The sequence below is a fragment of the Gadus macrocephalus genome, chromosome 10 (genome assembly GCF_031168955.1).
Source record: "Gadus macrocephalus chromosome 10, ASM3116895v1".
NCBI classification, from domain to species: domain Eukaryota; kingdom Metazoa; phylum Chordata; class Actinopteri; order Gadiformes; family Gadidae; genus Gadus; species Gadus macrocephalus.
Window position 1 is genome coordinate 18457510 of NC_082391.1, and position 17500 is coordinate 18475009.

General features: G+C 43.7%; 1 protein-coding gene and 1 long non-coding RNA gene across 2 annotated transcripts in view; both read right to left on the minus strand.

The window, feature by feature from the left end:
• gpc4 (glypican 4) overlaps positions 1 to 6142 on the minus strand; it is a 31347-nt gene extending 25205 nt beyond the window's left edge. The window contains exon 1 of the mRNA XM_060063576.1: positions 5407 to 6142. Coding sequence (XP_059919559.1) covers positions 5407 to 5563 — 157 coding nt within the window. The 5' untranslated portion in view covers positions 5564 to 6142. The remainder of the gene's footprint in view (positions 1 to 5406) is intronic.
• Positions 6143 to 10510: 4368 nt separating this feature from the next.
• Positions 10511 to 15293, minus strand: LOC132466431 (uncharacterized). Its single transcript, XR_009527855.1, has 2 exons — positions 11999 to 15293; positions 10511 to 11157 (listed from the first exon to the last, which is right to left on the minus strand). It is a non-coding gene; the product is annotated as an uncharacterized LOC132466431 (long non-coding RNA).
• Between the last annotated feature and the right edge of the window lie 2207 nt (positions 15294 to 17500).

Below are 17500 nucleotides of genomic sequence, written 5' to 3' on the forward strand. Positions count from 1 at the left end.
AACCCAGAAGTGTCACAGTTATCCAGGAGCAGACGCATGCAGCGGCCAACAGATATTCATAACACAGTCACACACGCAGACACAAACAGCCAGGCCGGTAGACGCCCCAGAGCTAAAAATGTACATGCTAAATGCTACTGTGGGTAGAAATGGTGTGTGTGGGCGTGCGGATGTGTGTGTTTGTGAAACATGACGTACGGTAAACTATAATAGGCCGACATTTGGCGTTGGCTGGGAGCGAGGGGTGAGCGAGAGGAGCTATGGGCACGCCAGCATGACACTGACTCCAGACATGTCACCGTGCCATGTGTCTAGCCCCAAGCACTGAGGGGGGACACACACACACACACACACACACACACACACACACACACACACACACACACACACACACACACACACACACACACACACACACACACACACACACACACACACACACACACACACACACACAGATCATTTCTCCTGCCATTTAAGGGGGCGGGGGTTCTCCTTCCTCTGAGAAACCCCTTTGCGCTTCTTTTTTCTGCCAGCCGTCAAATCCCCTTCTCCTTCTCCATAGGCCTCTGTGGGCCGCTCCATCCCGCTCTTTGTTGCCCCGTGTTCCCAGCTACAGGGCTCCCTGTGTGTGGGTCTAGGTGGTCCGGTGTGGAATGTCATGAGGAGGGGAGGGGGGGTGGGGGGCAGACTGGCCTCAAGAGGGGGTGCTCAATTGTTCCCACACACAACATCCACCCCCCACTGATCTGTCGCTCACTCAGCCATTGGTGGGTGGGGTGGGGTGGGGGGGTCTACGGCGCAAAAGATGCAGTGACATGGCCTTGCGGACACACACACACACACACACACACACACACACACACACACACACACACACACACACACACACACACACACACACACACACACACACACACACACACACACACACACACACACACACACACACACACACACACACACACAAAATGCTTTCAAGTATATGGGAGCAAAGACACATTCCAAGCCCTAAATGTAACATTGTATGCCTGCTTAAAATGCAACAATAGATCTAGCAAAACTGGAAAAGAGTTTGAATCAAGTCCACCCTAAGTCCAAAGGTACAGTAGGAATGTAAATGTAGTGGCAGGTCCCAGTGCTGCACTACACTCACATTGCTGGTTTTCCCATGAAGGCTCTGATAAGGCTATTTGTTTTAACACAGGGGGCGGGTGGGGGTGATAGGGCAGCTGTTCCTCACTCACAGGATGCCGACCGGGACCCCCTGCACACTGAATCGCCCGCCCTGCATCTTACAGGAAGAGCTGATAAGGCGGTGGAGCAAACACAAGCACTGGCAGGCACGTGCGCTCGCTCGCTCGCTCCCCCCACCGCGTGGAACGGACGCTAGTCGCCAGCGGCCCTAAGCCCCAGCTAGCTGCTAGCATCCCCCCGGATTCACAAGACCTTACCCTCATGATAGCTCCACTCAATTAGCCCTGAGCCCTGACTGCAGTTGAAACAAAGGGCGCCACGCGTTGCTCGAGCAATGTCGTTATAACAGCATACAGAGGATCACGGACAGACATTAAATACTGTACGTGAAATAAACACTTGGTGGATTACATAGCTCCCGAATTAGTGGGGAGGTGTTTGTAGGACGGGAGCGACGATGTCCCTCCACTTATTTGTAGGAGAGATTCTTAAGGTAAGATTGCAGCTGCTACTGAAACGGAAAAGCCGTACAAGTGTGTAGAGTTGGCTTTGTTAAAGAATAGTGGCATGTTAGAACAGTAACTTATGAACCTCGGTGGTACGGGCCTTTAAGTTATGCAGACTAATTACATATGGCCTATTTGTAGGCTTTATCTGCTATACCCCCTGAAAGTTGTTTAGGCTAGTGCCAACAGGTGAAGGCAGCCATATGGTGAGCATTGCACTGTAGGAGCAGAGTAGTAGAGAATTGTGGTTACAGTATAACAGTTGTGCATAACGCATTTCTTACCACCTTCTTGTATTTAGTGTCAGTCATGGTGGCCATGCGACTGACCATGGCCAATCAACTAAAGAAAAACAGCAGCAGCAAATACAGTAAGTTCCAACTTACTTTAGTGAAAAACACATGTTACTTTAGGAAGGGCCAGCATTAGACAAAAAATAAGTGTATCATTATAACTTTTGTACCGCTTGCCTAAGAAATTGGCATTTAACATTCACATATCTTTAGTAGTTACTATGAATAACAAAGATATATAGTGCGATAACTGTGATAAACGTTAGCCAACCAGATAAAACATGCAGAGTTTGCGATAAGTAGTACACAATCACATCCAACAGTGAATGCTCTTCAAGGGTTTACGACACTGACCTTGAAAGGAAAGTTAATAAACTGGCCAATGGTTTATTAGTTAATAATTACAACTGATAACACCGTGGTCCTGTATCAAGTGGACCTGAGGAGTGCACTCAAATATTGTCTCTCCAGCTTGGCCTGATTGCCTCTGTGTCCCTTCAGCTTTATCTTATCGGCCGAGTGTCACTGCAATAGCGTAACCCATCATTTACCAAACTTTAAATATGAAAGGCCCACACAGCTGCAGGGCTCAGGGAGAGCCAAGTTCTGTACTGGGAGATGTTCAGAGCTTACAGGGAGGCCAAAATACTGAGGTCATGGATGCTTTGAGTTTCAGCCATAACGCAGTGAACTGATTATAAAAAGGTTGTTTCTCAAGCTGAAATCTGAAGCGCCTTCCTTTTTTTTTTTGTTACTTTGATTTTTGCCATTGTCCCATACCTGCGGCATGACATCAACCTAGACGGGCCGGGGTATAACCAAAACATCTTGTGCTTGATGAGTTTCGGAAAGAGGCGAGAAGAGGAGCGCATACACTGCCGGGACAGGCCCTGGAATGAGGAGCTGTTGACATGGCTGATATAAATCTGGTCAGTGTTAACCGCTGCTCCCTGGTTCTTCTGAAGAGCACTTGTCCCGCTTCACCACTCTGCACCAACTTATTGAACTGGTTGATTACTGTACCGCGGCATCACATCAAAGCCGGAGACCGATATACCAAATAAAAATAAGATCTGCCACCTGCTTACGTAGCTGTGTAGAATTGAGATTATTATTAATACATTGCAACAATATCCATCTGTTAATATGAAGGCTATGTGATGAACAATAGACCCAAGAGAAAATTCTCGTCCGACTGAAATATTTAAAAGGCAGGTTTTGAACTGATGAGGCAACAGATTGGAACCATGGGATCGCAAATGTCTCTGTTGTTCTTTCACAGAACTTAATATCGGCTGTGCTGCGGGACTGAAGTTTTTCATTACAATTTGATTGCATTAAAATGGGTTTGCTTTAATCTGATTCTAAATGGTAACATTTAACTCCAAGCATCCAATCATAATAAAAAGATGTTTGTGGGATGAGATGCCTGTTTGGATCGCTGCCTTGCCAATAATCCACCCTTCTGATTTATGGTCCCAGCGGAAAACAAGAAACGTGTTAAGAGGGGTTGCAAAGAAAATGAACACATTTTTTGACAGATAATGTGGATATGAAACACTGGGTGCAGATATGCGCTGTAACATCCCAAAATTCCAATGCAAATAAAACTGTCACCAGATAATCTGGTGGGGAAAAAAGAGCCAGCAAAGAAGTAGAGCAAAGATTCTCCCCCGACTAAAATGAAATATTGTTTCCCCACAGTGAAAGGCCTTTCCATCTCTTGCTTGTCTCGTTTTGCCTTTGATGACGGCAGACCTTGTCTGGCCTTCTATGGATCTATTATCTCGGTCTCTATTGACAGAGAGCTGCTGCTTGAGGTCGACCCGGTCCAAGGAGAAGAATACACCAGCAATCCATAGCGGGGACAGACACACGTGTGTGCACAGCAACACAAACCCCACACACAACAAACCTGATCTCATTCAGGGATCTCATTCAGACCCCCAGAAATGTGCCACAATTAAATACAACATGTTGGGGTGCTCTCAACAACGCTTAGCATCACAATGACAATACAGACAGGAGACAAAGAAGTGATAGGCTTGTGTGAAATGCAGGAATAAGTCCTCAGCCATTCTGACAGTTACCTCCCGACTTACATTTTAATGAGCCTATGTGGCACAACCGAGGAAAAGACTTTACGAATCTACTATGCATTGCAAACTAAAAAGATAAGTCTGAATGTTCATGCTTTAAGTGGAATTAAACATTTAGACATTCACGCAACTTTAGAGGGGCTGGTGGTGTGACTTACATCACACATCACTCTGAAAACACGACTACAGTAACCAAGCCTGAACGATTTTTTTTTTTAAAGATGATTTATACCAAAACATCTTGTATCGTTCATGACTTTAAGGCCTTATCTGGCCCATTTTATAATATTTTGAAACCAATAGAAATGAAAACGGCTAAAATGACATTTCAAATCTAATGCAAGTGAGTAAGTCTACACAAAAAACGACAGCATGATCTGAGATGGGTGAGCTCTTTATCTTATCAAAAATGATTTGACTGCAGAAGTATCTCAAAATTACAACGTTTTACGGGGGCAGATAACACTGAACCACGTTAGTAAAATAAGCAGACTGGTATTTAGTAGGCATTATCTTATCCAAGTATTAAATTATTTTCAACTGACACACCAAAATGAAAAAGGAAAGGCGATGTAAAGTATGCATTGCACAGTGAAATTTCCAACCCCATCCCCCTTCTCCTCCCCCTTGGCTTCACTGAAAAAGCCCCCCTTCCAAGTTTCCATTACTGAGTTTAACTGATTATCAACTAAATGGATTTGCCTTCTTATCTCTCACCCACCCTACTATCACATTAAACAAATAGCCTCGATAGTTCAGAAATGTGTGGTAGACCATTTATGGCTAAACACCCAGCACCATGTCCTCAAGAGTTGGCCACAGAGAGCAGGGCCCTGAGCAGACGTTGAACAGACAGAAAACACACTGTTGTGTGCGTGTTTCTTGTTTACACAGGAATGCTTACAAAATCACTGCAGGTAGCCGATACTTCATGTGCAAAACCAACCAGTGCGGAAACGGTGATCTAAACATTGCCGAAGTGAATTGTGTGAGGGAGATACTTTTGTATATTTATACTAGCTCGTTTTGTTTTTAATTGTCTGAAGACTTCCTACAATAACTCCTTTTGGTTTGACATTTAAACTGAACAATCAATGCAAATCGACCCGGGCGATAGTCCAACATCAGCAGCTTAAACGAGGAGAAATAAATATAGAATCATGTTCTATGTTTAACTTAACCACAAGGCCCCTCACAGAAACACCAATAATACTTTAACCAAATTGACAGTGGCAAAAAGTGAATGGGGGGAAAGAAACGTCAAGGTAAGTGCAATTGATCAGGGTATAGCTGGTGATCGTCCACACTCACCTTGCACCCCTTTGTTGGGAACATCGTTGCTGTTGAAGCCCTTGGAGCTGTAAGCAGCCCGAACGTCATTGCAGTTTTTCGTCTTTGGCTCCGCGGCGATGGAAACAAAAAGCACGACTAACGCGTACAACGCGGAGAACACCAACATCTTCTTCATGGTGGGGGGAACGAGCAGGGTAGAAGGAGAGGAAAAAATAAAACAGCTATGCTTCGTGTCGCTTATTCACTAGCACGGCGTTTCAACAAACTCCCACGTTGTTGAGTTTCCTCACGCAAACACGATCATTCCCTGCAGTGGCTCGGAGTTAGCGAGGATACTTCATGGACACGGTTCTTCTCGGGTCACTTTGGAAGCGCTGCAAGAGGTCGGGGAGAAACATACGCACGTTTGGAGAGTTGTTCGTTTATAAAAAGGTTATCCTTGAACGTTAGTAAAGAGTTCCAGACTCGTTACGATAAAAAAAAAGGAAAACACAACATTAGTTGGGGAAAAATGATATACAGACAAGTTGAAAGTACTACGCTCGTACGGTTGTGGATCTTGATGAACCCCCGAAGCAGTACCGATAAAAAGTTGCTTTAAAAGTTTTTTTTTCTTTTCTTAAATCTTCGGTTTTCACGTTTTCTTTTCAGACGGCACACTGAACTGTATTCCCTGCGTACTGAAATCCAGATGCGAGTGTAGCAAAATCCCGGTGGATAGCCAGCACTGAGAGTTCCGGGGACAAAGACTTGGCAACTTAAAATTCCAGGGGTGGAGCATGGAGCAGGCGGCTCAAATTTGGACCTCGACAGGTCTCTGTCTTTCTAATGCAAGTGCATGGGTGCTGTAAAATCAGGACTGGATTTAAAAGGGGAATTGTGTTATACTTCATGGAACTATTTTCCAACATGTATTTTATTTATTATCAATGGATCATATATCTTTCATGAAGCCATTTAGGGAATTTCTAAAACACTCAAAATCAAAGGCTATGTTATACCCTCACTCTTTTCAAGGGAGTTAATGTTTATGTTTTGTGTCATTTAAGTAGCGGTTGGATCAGGATGAAAGAAGAATTAATACATAAAGGTCACAAAAAGTTTAGAAAAGATTCTAGATGATGTACTGTTGTATATCTATAAATATCCATAAATACAGAAAGCGAGGGAGAGAGAATTCATAACTTTTTATATATTCACTTTAGTCAGACATGTTGAGCCTTGGCCCTGTTGCAACCAGGCCCGTCTGCATTAATGGAACTGGAGGCCATCACCCTCTCCTTGGCTTTCCACCACAACATGCGGAAGGGTAGACACCTCGTCACTATCAGTTCAAGAATGTATCCCGTATGAACGTTAAGCATGCAAGATGTTTCCCTTTCAATGTCTGCCGTTTCGGTGAGATGTTTGTGATCAAATATTTGATAGAAGTTCATGCGTAATGTACAAAGCCCATGTATACTTCCCCATGCCAGATAAAGAATAAATACCCTCTTTCTGAAAGAATCACTAGGAGGTAATAAGAAAACAATCTTAATTATGGGCCAAGTTAACTTTCATACAGTAACTTGGGTCTTATAATTAATATGGACTATGCAAGGGGAAAATATGACTTATCTTATGAACACATCCGTTCCACAGGGATTCATTCAGGGTTCATTTAGGACGGTAACTCTTTAAACACATCCCGGTATGAACAAATCATCTGGGAAGTTCACATTTACAAAAGATTAAACATACAAGGGTAAATAAGTCTACCTAATGGACAGATCGGTTTCATTGGGATCCATTAGGTTTATTTTAGAAAAAGGATATTTTTTCCTAGTATTTTTTAGAAAGGATATCTCTTCTATAAAGCCTGATGCGTTGACTGATGGGATTCTTCCTCATACCAAGATGTCACAGGGACATAGAGAACACGACAAAGACCACATCCTTGAAAGACATGAATACATTGCATGGAATAGAGACAATCAAATGTAAATATTCTTTCAGGCCGTTAGTCAAGAAAACTGTGTTCTGAAAATATATCACGGAAGAATATTGCTTTTTATCCGCTTGCTGGATTTCTACTCTATATAAGCTTTGCCTTGTTGACCAACATTATAATCTGTTAAGTACTCATCAATAAAAATTGCTTATCCGCTTGCAGTGTTATGTTTATCTGCCTATCATTTATATCCCGTGTTATAATAATGATATTAACTAATTAACCCTACATGGAGGTCACGTTTGTTTTTGCCTGAATAAGGATTTAACCAGGCAAGTGTCAAAGGGGGTAATATACATACTTTAAAGCCGTCCGAGTGGGGCCGATGATAAGAGCAGGGTGTACCAAGTAAATATCAGTATCCCAAGTGCCGGTGGGCCATCCCAGGAACATAAGGGCACAGGACTGGGTAAACCCAAGCTGTGACGGTGGCCTTACCAGCGGGATCCATGAAAGACATGAACCACCTCATTACACCTTATCCCATTGGTTTGATACATTGCACTTTTATCTGTATTTAATATATAATCTGGTTCATAAACTCAACCCAATCAAGACCATTGATGAAAAATGGTCTTCGTGATCCCTGTGCATTGAAACATGTCTGGGCTTGTTGTGAGGCAGTGGGCATGGGTGTGTGCACGTGGGCTTGTGCACGCTCACAATCATGTATGTCTGGGTGTGTGGTTGGTGCACATGCGGTGACGCTCATTAGTACGCACTGCCACATGTTGGCGCATGCGTGTGTCTCTGTGCATGCGGTGTGCACACGCAATGCGCTTGTATATCTCTGTGTGTCTGCCCGTGCATGTGTGCATTGCTTTGGTTGTGGGGGGGGGGGGGGGGGGGGGCTGGGGTAGCACTCAGCAAAATGACATTCCATCTATTGTGTCCACATTCCAAAGGCTGCTCCATTCAGTCCCTGTGACTGTGGTGGCTGCAGGGGTTGCTGTGGTGGGGTGTGTTGGGGTGGGGGGAGGGGGGGTAGAGGAGGAGGAGGCCTGGGCTATGAGCATGGGAGAGCGTGGGCCTGGTTCTCTTCTCAATGGGCCAACAAAAGGTATGAAAACGGTCCACTGCCATGGTAATTAAACGTGAATGAGCGCTGGACAACATGACAAGTTTCAAGGCTTTTTTTCCTTTCTTCGTTTTTTTCTGATGAGGGAATTTCAGCATCCAACTTTGCGATGAAAAAGAAGGGTTTTGCTTTTAAAACGTTTTCCCGTGTTATGAATCGCGTTGGAATTTCGATGGTTTATGATTGATTTATGTGGTCACAACACCCATCCCTGGGTGTGAGTCCCTGAGGACCAGAAAAAATATTCATTGTCAGCCACCCAGGGAGACTGGCCCATTCCAGAAAGTCAATTACCCCCGCGGCTCCTGCTGACCAACATCAAATTGACCTTTTACTCCCATAATGTGTGCTGTTTCAACGTTGCCCCAATATTACCCTAAGAAAACACAAGAGCTCCGCATCTCAATGGGCCTGTTTGCCCTTTCTCCTGCATGGCATTAGCATGCAGAGTATTACCCATAGCTCTGTCTCAGCTGCCTGGCTTCTCCCTCCATACTCACTGTTTGCTCATCTCATTCTTTACCATCTTAAAAGGTGCAATTCAGTGCCGGATAGAAAGGCTCGGTTGGATGGCGTCTTATCAGTTGTCTGCTTGAGTGGGTGTGAAAAGTTACAGCAGAAGATATGGCCGAAGAAGAAGTTTGGGTTTGGAGTTTCTTTCGGGGATAGACATGCTATGATTGATTGCTTTTTGTTAGATGGGGGTCAAAAAAAAAAAAAAAAACTTCACACAGGGTTTCAAAATATGCAATTAGCACTAATGAATCTCATTAATGCTGTGGGCTGTGGAGGACCTGTCTGTCACCTGGTTCATGTGAAGGGAGGTGCAAAATCACCTGGGTTTGAATGTTAACTCCATTAAGCAGCAGGGAAGTGCTTTGGAAAACTCATCCCTGTCTAGTGGTATGGCTACCTTTATGGTAATTATAAATGCTAGAGCACAATCCAAGGCCAAACCAATACAACAAAATACTCTCCTCTATTTCACATATAGGCTCTGGGTTTGGAGGCTGAAAGAACCTGAAGAGACAGAAGAGACAAAAAGCAAGCCATGTCAAGAGGATGATTCACAACTGACTTCATAGCAGAACAGAATAGCTTTGTCAGGTAGGAATCTACTTCAAACTTAAAAAAAACACACAAAAAGAGTAAAGTTTCTCTGACTTTCATCGTGCTGCTGTGCACAGTTACCATGGTAAAACTGCCTTTCAAATTCTAATTTAGATCTGTCAGATGCAACCGTTTTTTTTTCTGGGCAAACAAGGCAACAGCCTTATCTGATGCCTTGCAAAGAATTAAGGGTTCTCAGATTATGAGTTGTTGATCAGAATAACCATCAAGCAATGATTTTCTTTGCCTGTTTTTATTGAATGCTGTGAATTGTTTGTGTTGTATGCTGTGTGAATGCATGCTAGTATGTCAAAAAAAGGATATGGAATTTGAAATCTTGACCTCTGGAAGAACAGCACTCGACTGTGTACGAGAGAGCTGATTGTGGATCAATAAACATTTCTTTTTCAATTTCAACTAAATTCAATTGTATTCTTTTAAATCAATTCATATTTGCATATATATATATTTAAGCTCTGTTGATTATTATTGAGATGTAACTTGTGTGTTACACATAATTTCCCCTAAATGTTACTGGGTTTCTGAGTTTAAGGAACTGATATTAACCAAAAATGAGTTAATAAACTTGCCCACAGTTCATCTGTATATTCTTCAATGTATGAGAACACCCACCCGCAACCGCACCCGAACACACACCCACCCAATATACAAACACAACCACACAACCACAAACACACACACACACACACACACACACACACACACACACACACACACACACACACACACACACACACACACACACACACACACACACACACACACACACACACACACACACACACACACGTACTTCAGTCAGCAGTTGCCCTAAAGACCAACCCCCTATAGCAGTGGTTCCAAACCTGTGGGTCGGGACCCCACTTGGGGACCCCTGATATGCATAGCAGGAGAAAATGAAATAAGCTATCGATATTGAAGTCTTTTTAGCAAACCTTTTATTATTTGTTTTAAAAGGCCTTATAAACCTCCTGTATATACAAAAATATTGCACAAATTACAACCATGATCAAACTACTACTCAAAGCTGAGTTTGGAGGAGAACGATATGATTGCGTTCACTGGCTCTTGATGTTACCGGCAGATGTTGAATGGGTTAATTTTCTTATTAATAATTTGTATGGAAGCAGATGCACAGAAGTGTGAGTTGGACTAGCTAACATTGGGGACATCAGATCCAGAAGTAGGGTCACAGGCCAAAATAGGTTAGGAAGCACTGCCCTATAGAATGTGACCCCTCTTAAGATTCAGAGGTTTCTGTGGATGCTAACAATCAACAGAAATAAAATGGGGCCGTGACTAAAATAAATTCTTTGATTTCAGGATTTCAGTATAATATTCTGGAACTTATTTTGTAGAAAAACTATTTTTATACAAAGAAGCACATCTTTTAAATAGAGCTCAAGCCCTATAATCAATCATTGTGTCCATTTTTTAAAATAATACAGTTTCCAATCAACATTTGATTAAAACATAGGTCTGAGTGTGGTTGATTGTTTGTCAGCGCTTAGCATAGTCAGCCAACTCCTACTGTCCCTCAATTCGATTTAAAGGAGACATATGAGGAGCTCTTTTCCAAAACGCTATAAATCCATTTGAATAGTTTTTAGGATAATTACATTTTTTACCTAGACCCACATATTTTGTTAATATTCAATTTATCCTGTTAAAATGGTTTGTTGACTCAGTCTGAACATTTTTAAATCAAACCACAACATTGTTGATTATAAATTCAAATATATATATATATTTTTTCAAAACGCTATAAATCCATCAATTTGAAAAAAGAAGCTGTAAATCCATTGATGGTTAATGTATTTTTATTTTAAAAACAAGAGAAAATACAACAAACGATATCATCATCTCATGCTATAAATTAATATAAATAAATAAACACAAGAGACTGTATTTAACCGACAGGTCGCAGTAGCCGTGTGTTGACATCCAACAGTAGGTGTTAACCCGCAACCTGAGTGACAAACCTTCTTTTGTAGTTGTTTTTTGTGGTTTTCTTTGTCCAGTCTGCGTTTCCTTCCCCCGGGTGTAGGTCTCACTGGCTCATCCTGGCCATCAAACGTGTTATTATAGTTTGAACTCATTTTGAAGACTGATCCACAAACCTTTCTGGCTTCAGAGCGCAGCCGTGTTCGATTGCCTGGAACGTTAACCGAATTCTGATTGGTCGAGAGGATATATCGCATTTAGGCTAAAAATAGGTTTGGCGCTTGTCGTGGTTTGGAAAAAAACGGCATCTTGCGATACATTTTAAACAAGTAAATATAGCGATTTTGCATTAAACGTTGATGGAGCAGTGAATAGGTTCAGTACACAACAAAATGGCATGACAGACTCATTTTTATTAAATTTGCAGTTTATCGCGTTTAGGAAAAGAGCTCCTCATATCATGCCACCAGGTGTGAGTGTGATTAGCCTTACAAGCTGTTTCGAAAATCTGGTGGACACGCCCACTAGTGATGTCATATGTGGCAGATTTTCGAAATGGCTTGTAAAGCTAATCAAACTCACACCTGGTGGTATAATATGTCTCCTTTAAACAATCACTCAAGAAATAAGTTAAAGAATTAGGTCTTCACAAAATAGTTTTTTCCAACATGGATTCATTGAAAATATATGGGAGTTCAGCGTATGTGCAAGATATCTTTATTTCATTTTTTTGGCCTTAATTATTTATTTAAAAAAGAAAGAAACATAACTGATTCACCAAGCACAAACTCTGACTCCAGGTTTTTAATGAGTCGTACAATGAACAATTACATAATGAACACCTGACATTAAGAAGGCTTGAGCACTATTAAAATCTATTACAACTTCACACATATTTACAAGAACACCCATATTCTGCTGCACATTGCAAAGAATAACCATGAAATTGAAAAGTATTGTTCCTACCTTGAAATTTTCAAGGAAAATATTTCAATACCTTTTAAGGGATATAATTTGTAAACATGTAACAAAGAGAAGGGAAACACTTCTATAGCACAGCTATAGCGTCATAGATAATGGCTAATTAGCTTAATAGCTTTGTTAGCTTTATCGTCAATAAGCCTTTCACTATATGTCAGTCCGGGCAATGCTTGTAAATACGGCTGCTTCAACACTCAAACAAGTTGAAATAGCTGGATCATCATACCTAGCCTCAATGTTTATCAGAAACACATTTCAAAAGCCAGCCAATAATATTCAACATGAAAATGTTTAAAACCTTTACTTCAGTTGAATTCTCGCAAACTCTTTTGTCTCTGCGTGTGCTCACTGGTTGCTGTGTACAACAGTCATTCTGCAATGGGGTTATTCTAAAAAGAAACATTTTCAGAATCAGTGAATGTTTAGATGCCATAGCCAAGCCTTATTCCAATACAATCCAACTATCTTCCCCCCGAACATTAAGACCAGCCCAAACCGCATCACTTTGTCCATTTTGTATCTAACCTCAGCATGTGCTCGACGAGAAGAAGGCCTCTTGAAGTCCTGGACCTACTCAGGTACGTTTTACTACAAAGTCTTCAGTATAATAGAATTGTCCGTCCCATTGAGCGAACAGTACAGTAGATACACACCGCTGTGATACCTCAAGTAAAAGTGAGTCTGTCTCTCTTTCTTCTTCTTCTTCTTCTGCTGCTGCCGTTGTGCCAGTTTGGACTTTCCATTCTCCGTCTCCGTCCAAACGTCCAGGTCCATGGCGTTTACAGGAGGCCGCCTAGGCCTCTCAACCACTTGTTGAGAAAATAAATGAGGTCAGCTTGAAACTAAAGTACAGTAACGGCACAGAGGGGAAAAGCTATAGTGGGACTGAAACACAGTGGGAGTAGTCTAGGAGGGAGACCGTAACGAGTTTCTTATTTACACAGTGCCACAGAGTTACACGGTGAGCTCTTATTGTGGAAGAAAAAAATGTGTGTTATTCGTCAAAGTTTAAGTTTCAAAAATGGAATGAGTGAATGAGAGAAAGTTATACTTGAGGGGAGGGAGAGAGCTGAAGAGAAAGAGCAGTTTAGTTCATGCCAACGTTGAGGATTAATTTAACTGTACACTGAGATTCCAAATGAAATCCAACAAAAAAAATGTCATTAACGGAAACGTGACATTTGAAGGAAGGTGGGCGATTAGTTTTCCATCGTTGGTCAATGAGTTTACGAAGGGGATGTAGTCGCTCGTCAGTAGTGGCCAATCAGTAGGATAGAGAGCGTCAGCAGAAGAACCAGGGCCAGGGACCACCTCCAGGGAGGAGAGGAGGCCGACGAGAAGCCCCCAACGCCGGCCGGGGCCAGGTGAGGGGTCAGCAGCTGCTCATGGAAGATCAGGTCGTCCATGGGCAGGTTATCCGCCAGGTCTGGGAGACGGGGTCAGAGAGGTGGCAGAGACGAGACAGAGGAGGATGTGGGGCAGAGAAAGAGACACGGAAGAATCAAAAATGTGAAGGGAGACAGGAAGAGGGGATCAACATGATCATGACAAACACTGTGACAGAGGTGCATAGCGCCAGTGGTATGTCTGTCCTGCTTTCTGTGCAATGCCTCGCACAGCTGTAAAAACAATGTAATGTTCTGACCGATGGGAAACTATACAACTCCATCTTTCCAGATGCTCACCAATGTTACTGTTTTAGACATATGGGGAAAAACACATAGTGGGCTACATGTGGTACTGATATTGAACGCTAAAATATATACTAAAGTACGACGATGCTGGAAACAAGACATTTTATGAGCGCAGAAGTGGATTCATGTTGTGCACGAGAAGGGTAAAACATTAAATCCCTTGTTGGACTGTGTATACTCATGTCAATTCAAATATTTAAATACTATAGATTAAAATACAACTTTATAGGTAAGCCGGTCTGATTCTTTGGACACACTGCCAACATGCTACTACAATAAAAAACACATTGAAGGAACAACCCCGTTTCATTGTGCTGTGATGAGTGATGGGTGGAGGACGTTGGAGGGGCCTATTTTGGCCAGGTGGCCCCGAGTTCATAACCCAACCATTCCAATAACAGCGTCTTCTCGTCTTCCCTCTTTTTGTCCCGCACAAATAAATTCACAAGGCCCGGGCACGACTATAATCTTTACACCGCCTTCATTCATAAAGCAGTGTTGTTCACTCAAACAAAAGGGCATATGTGTTAAGAACACCTTCACGGGCTAAATACATGCTTCACGTGTATCCCGTTACTACTGTGCAGGTCCTGTATTCCCCATCTGCTCCCAAAATCACAATGACATCATTTTCACCTGCTGTTGCCATATCTTACTGTTCTGCAGCCACAGCTGTTCCCCGTTGACGCATCAGCAGTACTTTTCCTACTGTGTGTGTGTGTGTGTGTGTGTGTGCGTGTGTGTCCGTGTGTCTGTGTGTCCTTGTGTCTGTGTGCGTGTGCGTGGATCTCTCTAAGGACTCATTTTGTGTGGCCCTGTCTGGTCATGCGTGAAGGAGACATAAATACAGAGGTGAGTTATGAGGAGGGGGCCGAAGGATATCAGCAATAAAGAAACACTATGGTTAGGAACGTAAGCTATGCACACAACTGTCCCCAGCCATAGGGGCTGTGGACCCTGACATGCACACCAACACACACACACACACACACACACACACACACACACACACACACACACACACACACACACACACACACACACACACACACACACACACACACACACACACACACACACACACAGGGTGAGTCAGGGCTGGGAGACAGCGGTTGATCTCCACCATTACGGGGATTCAAGGCATAATGCCGTCGACTCACAGCCAGCCACTCTGACTCGCTTCCACCACAGGCCTGTCCCTCTTATGGACGGAGCAGGGAACCAGGGAGGGCAAAGGGGGTTGTGAGGGGTGTATGGAGGAAGGGGTGTAGGGGGAATGGGGGTGGGGGGGTTACCAGGCCTAAAGTAGCCGCGCAACGTCTCAACCACAGCGGAAGCGAGCAAATAAACAAACTGGCAATAATAAAAAGGAAAAAAAGAGTCTTTGCCTTCGGTGGTAGTTGATCGCTGGCCAAAGAATAATTAACTCTCCCCCCCCCCCCCCCCCTCTCCTGTGTCCTTTGACATGGCAGGCTGTAGGACCCTGAAAGAATGATTTGTCATTGTGGACGGCTGTACATAGTGTAGCCCTAAGCCAATTAAACTTGGTGTGCAATGTGATACAGCTTTTATATACACGAGACGGGGAAAGGAGTCGGTGTGTGTGTGTGTGTGTGTGTGTGTGTGTGTGTGTGTGTGTGTGTGTGTGTGTGTGTGTGTGTGTGTGTGAATGTTAAAAGGGAAAACAAAGTACATTGTGTGGTGCACATTGCAGCAGTAACGTTTTATATATATATATATATATATATATATATATATAACCGTATATATAGATGCAAATATATATATTATGCACACATACGTACATGTTGCGAACAAAGTCTCGCATTGTGATAGAAAAGGCCCTTAACTAGGCACAGTGAGGAAAGGAAAAGGCCCTTACCCAGACTAGGTGAAACCAACGCCCCCCACACTGGGGCCTTGTTCTGCCGGCCTTAAAAACAAACCAACCGGGAGCGAACGCTACACAACCTCACCCCCCATCGCCCTGCACAGGACTGGAACTAATAATATCCTGTTATAATTAGTGATGAACACCTGTGTGTGTGCTTGTGTGAGCATGTGCGTGTCTGCTTGTGTGCTTGTGTGTATGTGTATGTGTGTGTGTGTGTGTGTGTGTTACTTTGTACGCTAATGCAAGTATGAGTGTTCTTGTGTGAGAAGAACTCTGTGGAAGGGAACTGAAAAAAGATAAGAGTTAGATTAAAATCTCAGACAGGAAGAAAAGCAACGGCAAAAGGAGTGGGAAAGAAGAAGAAGAGAAAGCGTCGCATGCGAGGAACAGACGGAGTCTCCTTTCTTCTATTTCCGTCCAGTTTGCCGCTCCCCCCCCCCCCCCCCCCTACCCACCCACCCACACCCTTCTCTCATGGTCGGCGGGGAAAGGGAGCGTACAGCCAGGGACAATTAGCCAGATAGATGGATAAGACACGCACTATAAATAGAACGGTTCCTCCGGTGATTAATGCAGCCGTCACGGGGCCCGGATGCCGTCCCTCAGCAGAATAGATGCAGCCGGCTCCTCTAGGCTCTGCTGTACTCATACACCCATCTCGCCCGCCGATGCCATTCTCACCCTATCGTTCCCCCCCGTCGCCGCGCTACCTTGCTAGCATGCCCGGCTAGCTTCATCACAGCCCCCGCAGAGCTCCGCTTACCTCCCGGGGGAAAGGTCAACAGCCCAGCCATTGATTGGTTACGCCGCGGCTGGTACCGGGAATCCACAGACTGCACATTATCCCCCACTTCTCTCTCGCTCTCTCCCGAGTCTCCCCTTTCTCGCTCTCGCTCTCTCTCTCTCCTGTATCTCCCCCCTCTCTATATATTTTATCTCCCCCCTCTCACTCTCTCTGTCTGTCCCATGTATCGTCCCTCTCTCTCTTCTCTCTCTCTCTCTCCTGAAAAAAAAAGCCAGTCAGTCAGTGTGCGATCCACTCGGCTGTTTATAGGCCCTTAATTCCTTTCCTTCAGGGACCATTCTTCATCCGGAGATCATGTACACATCAGCCAGCCCAGCTCGTTTTAGAGGGAGGGAGTTGGATGTTTGTTTGGATCTTCAAAAAAGGTCAACTAGTGGCTGAAGCTGCTGAAGCTGTGTGTGTGTGTGTGTGTGTGTGTGTGTGTGTGTGTGTGTGTGTGTGTGTGTGTGTGTGTGTGTGTGTGTGTGTGTGTGTGTGTGTGTGTGTGTGTGTGCGTGTGTGTGTGTGTGTACATGGACTTCTCTAAGGACTCATTTTGGGTTGCCCTGTCTGGCCATCTGTGTCTGTGTTTGTGCCCGTGTGTGAGAAGAGAGAA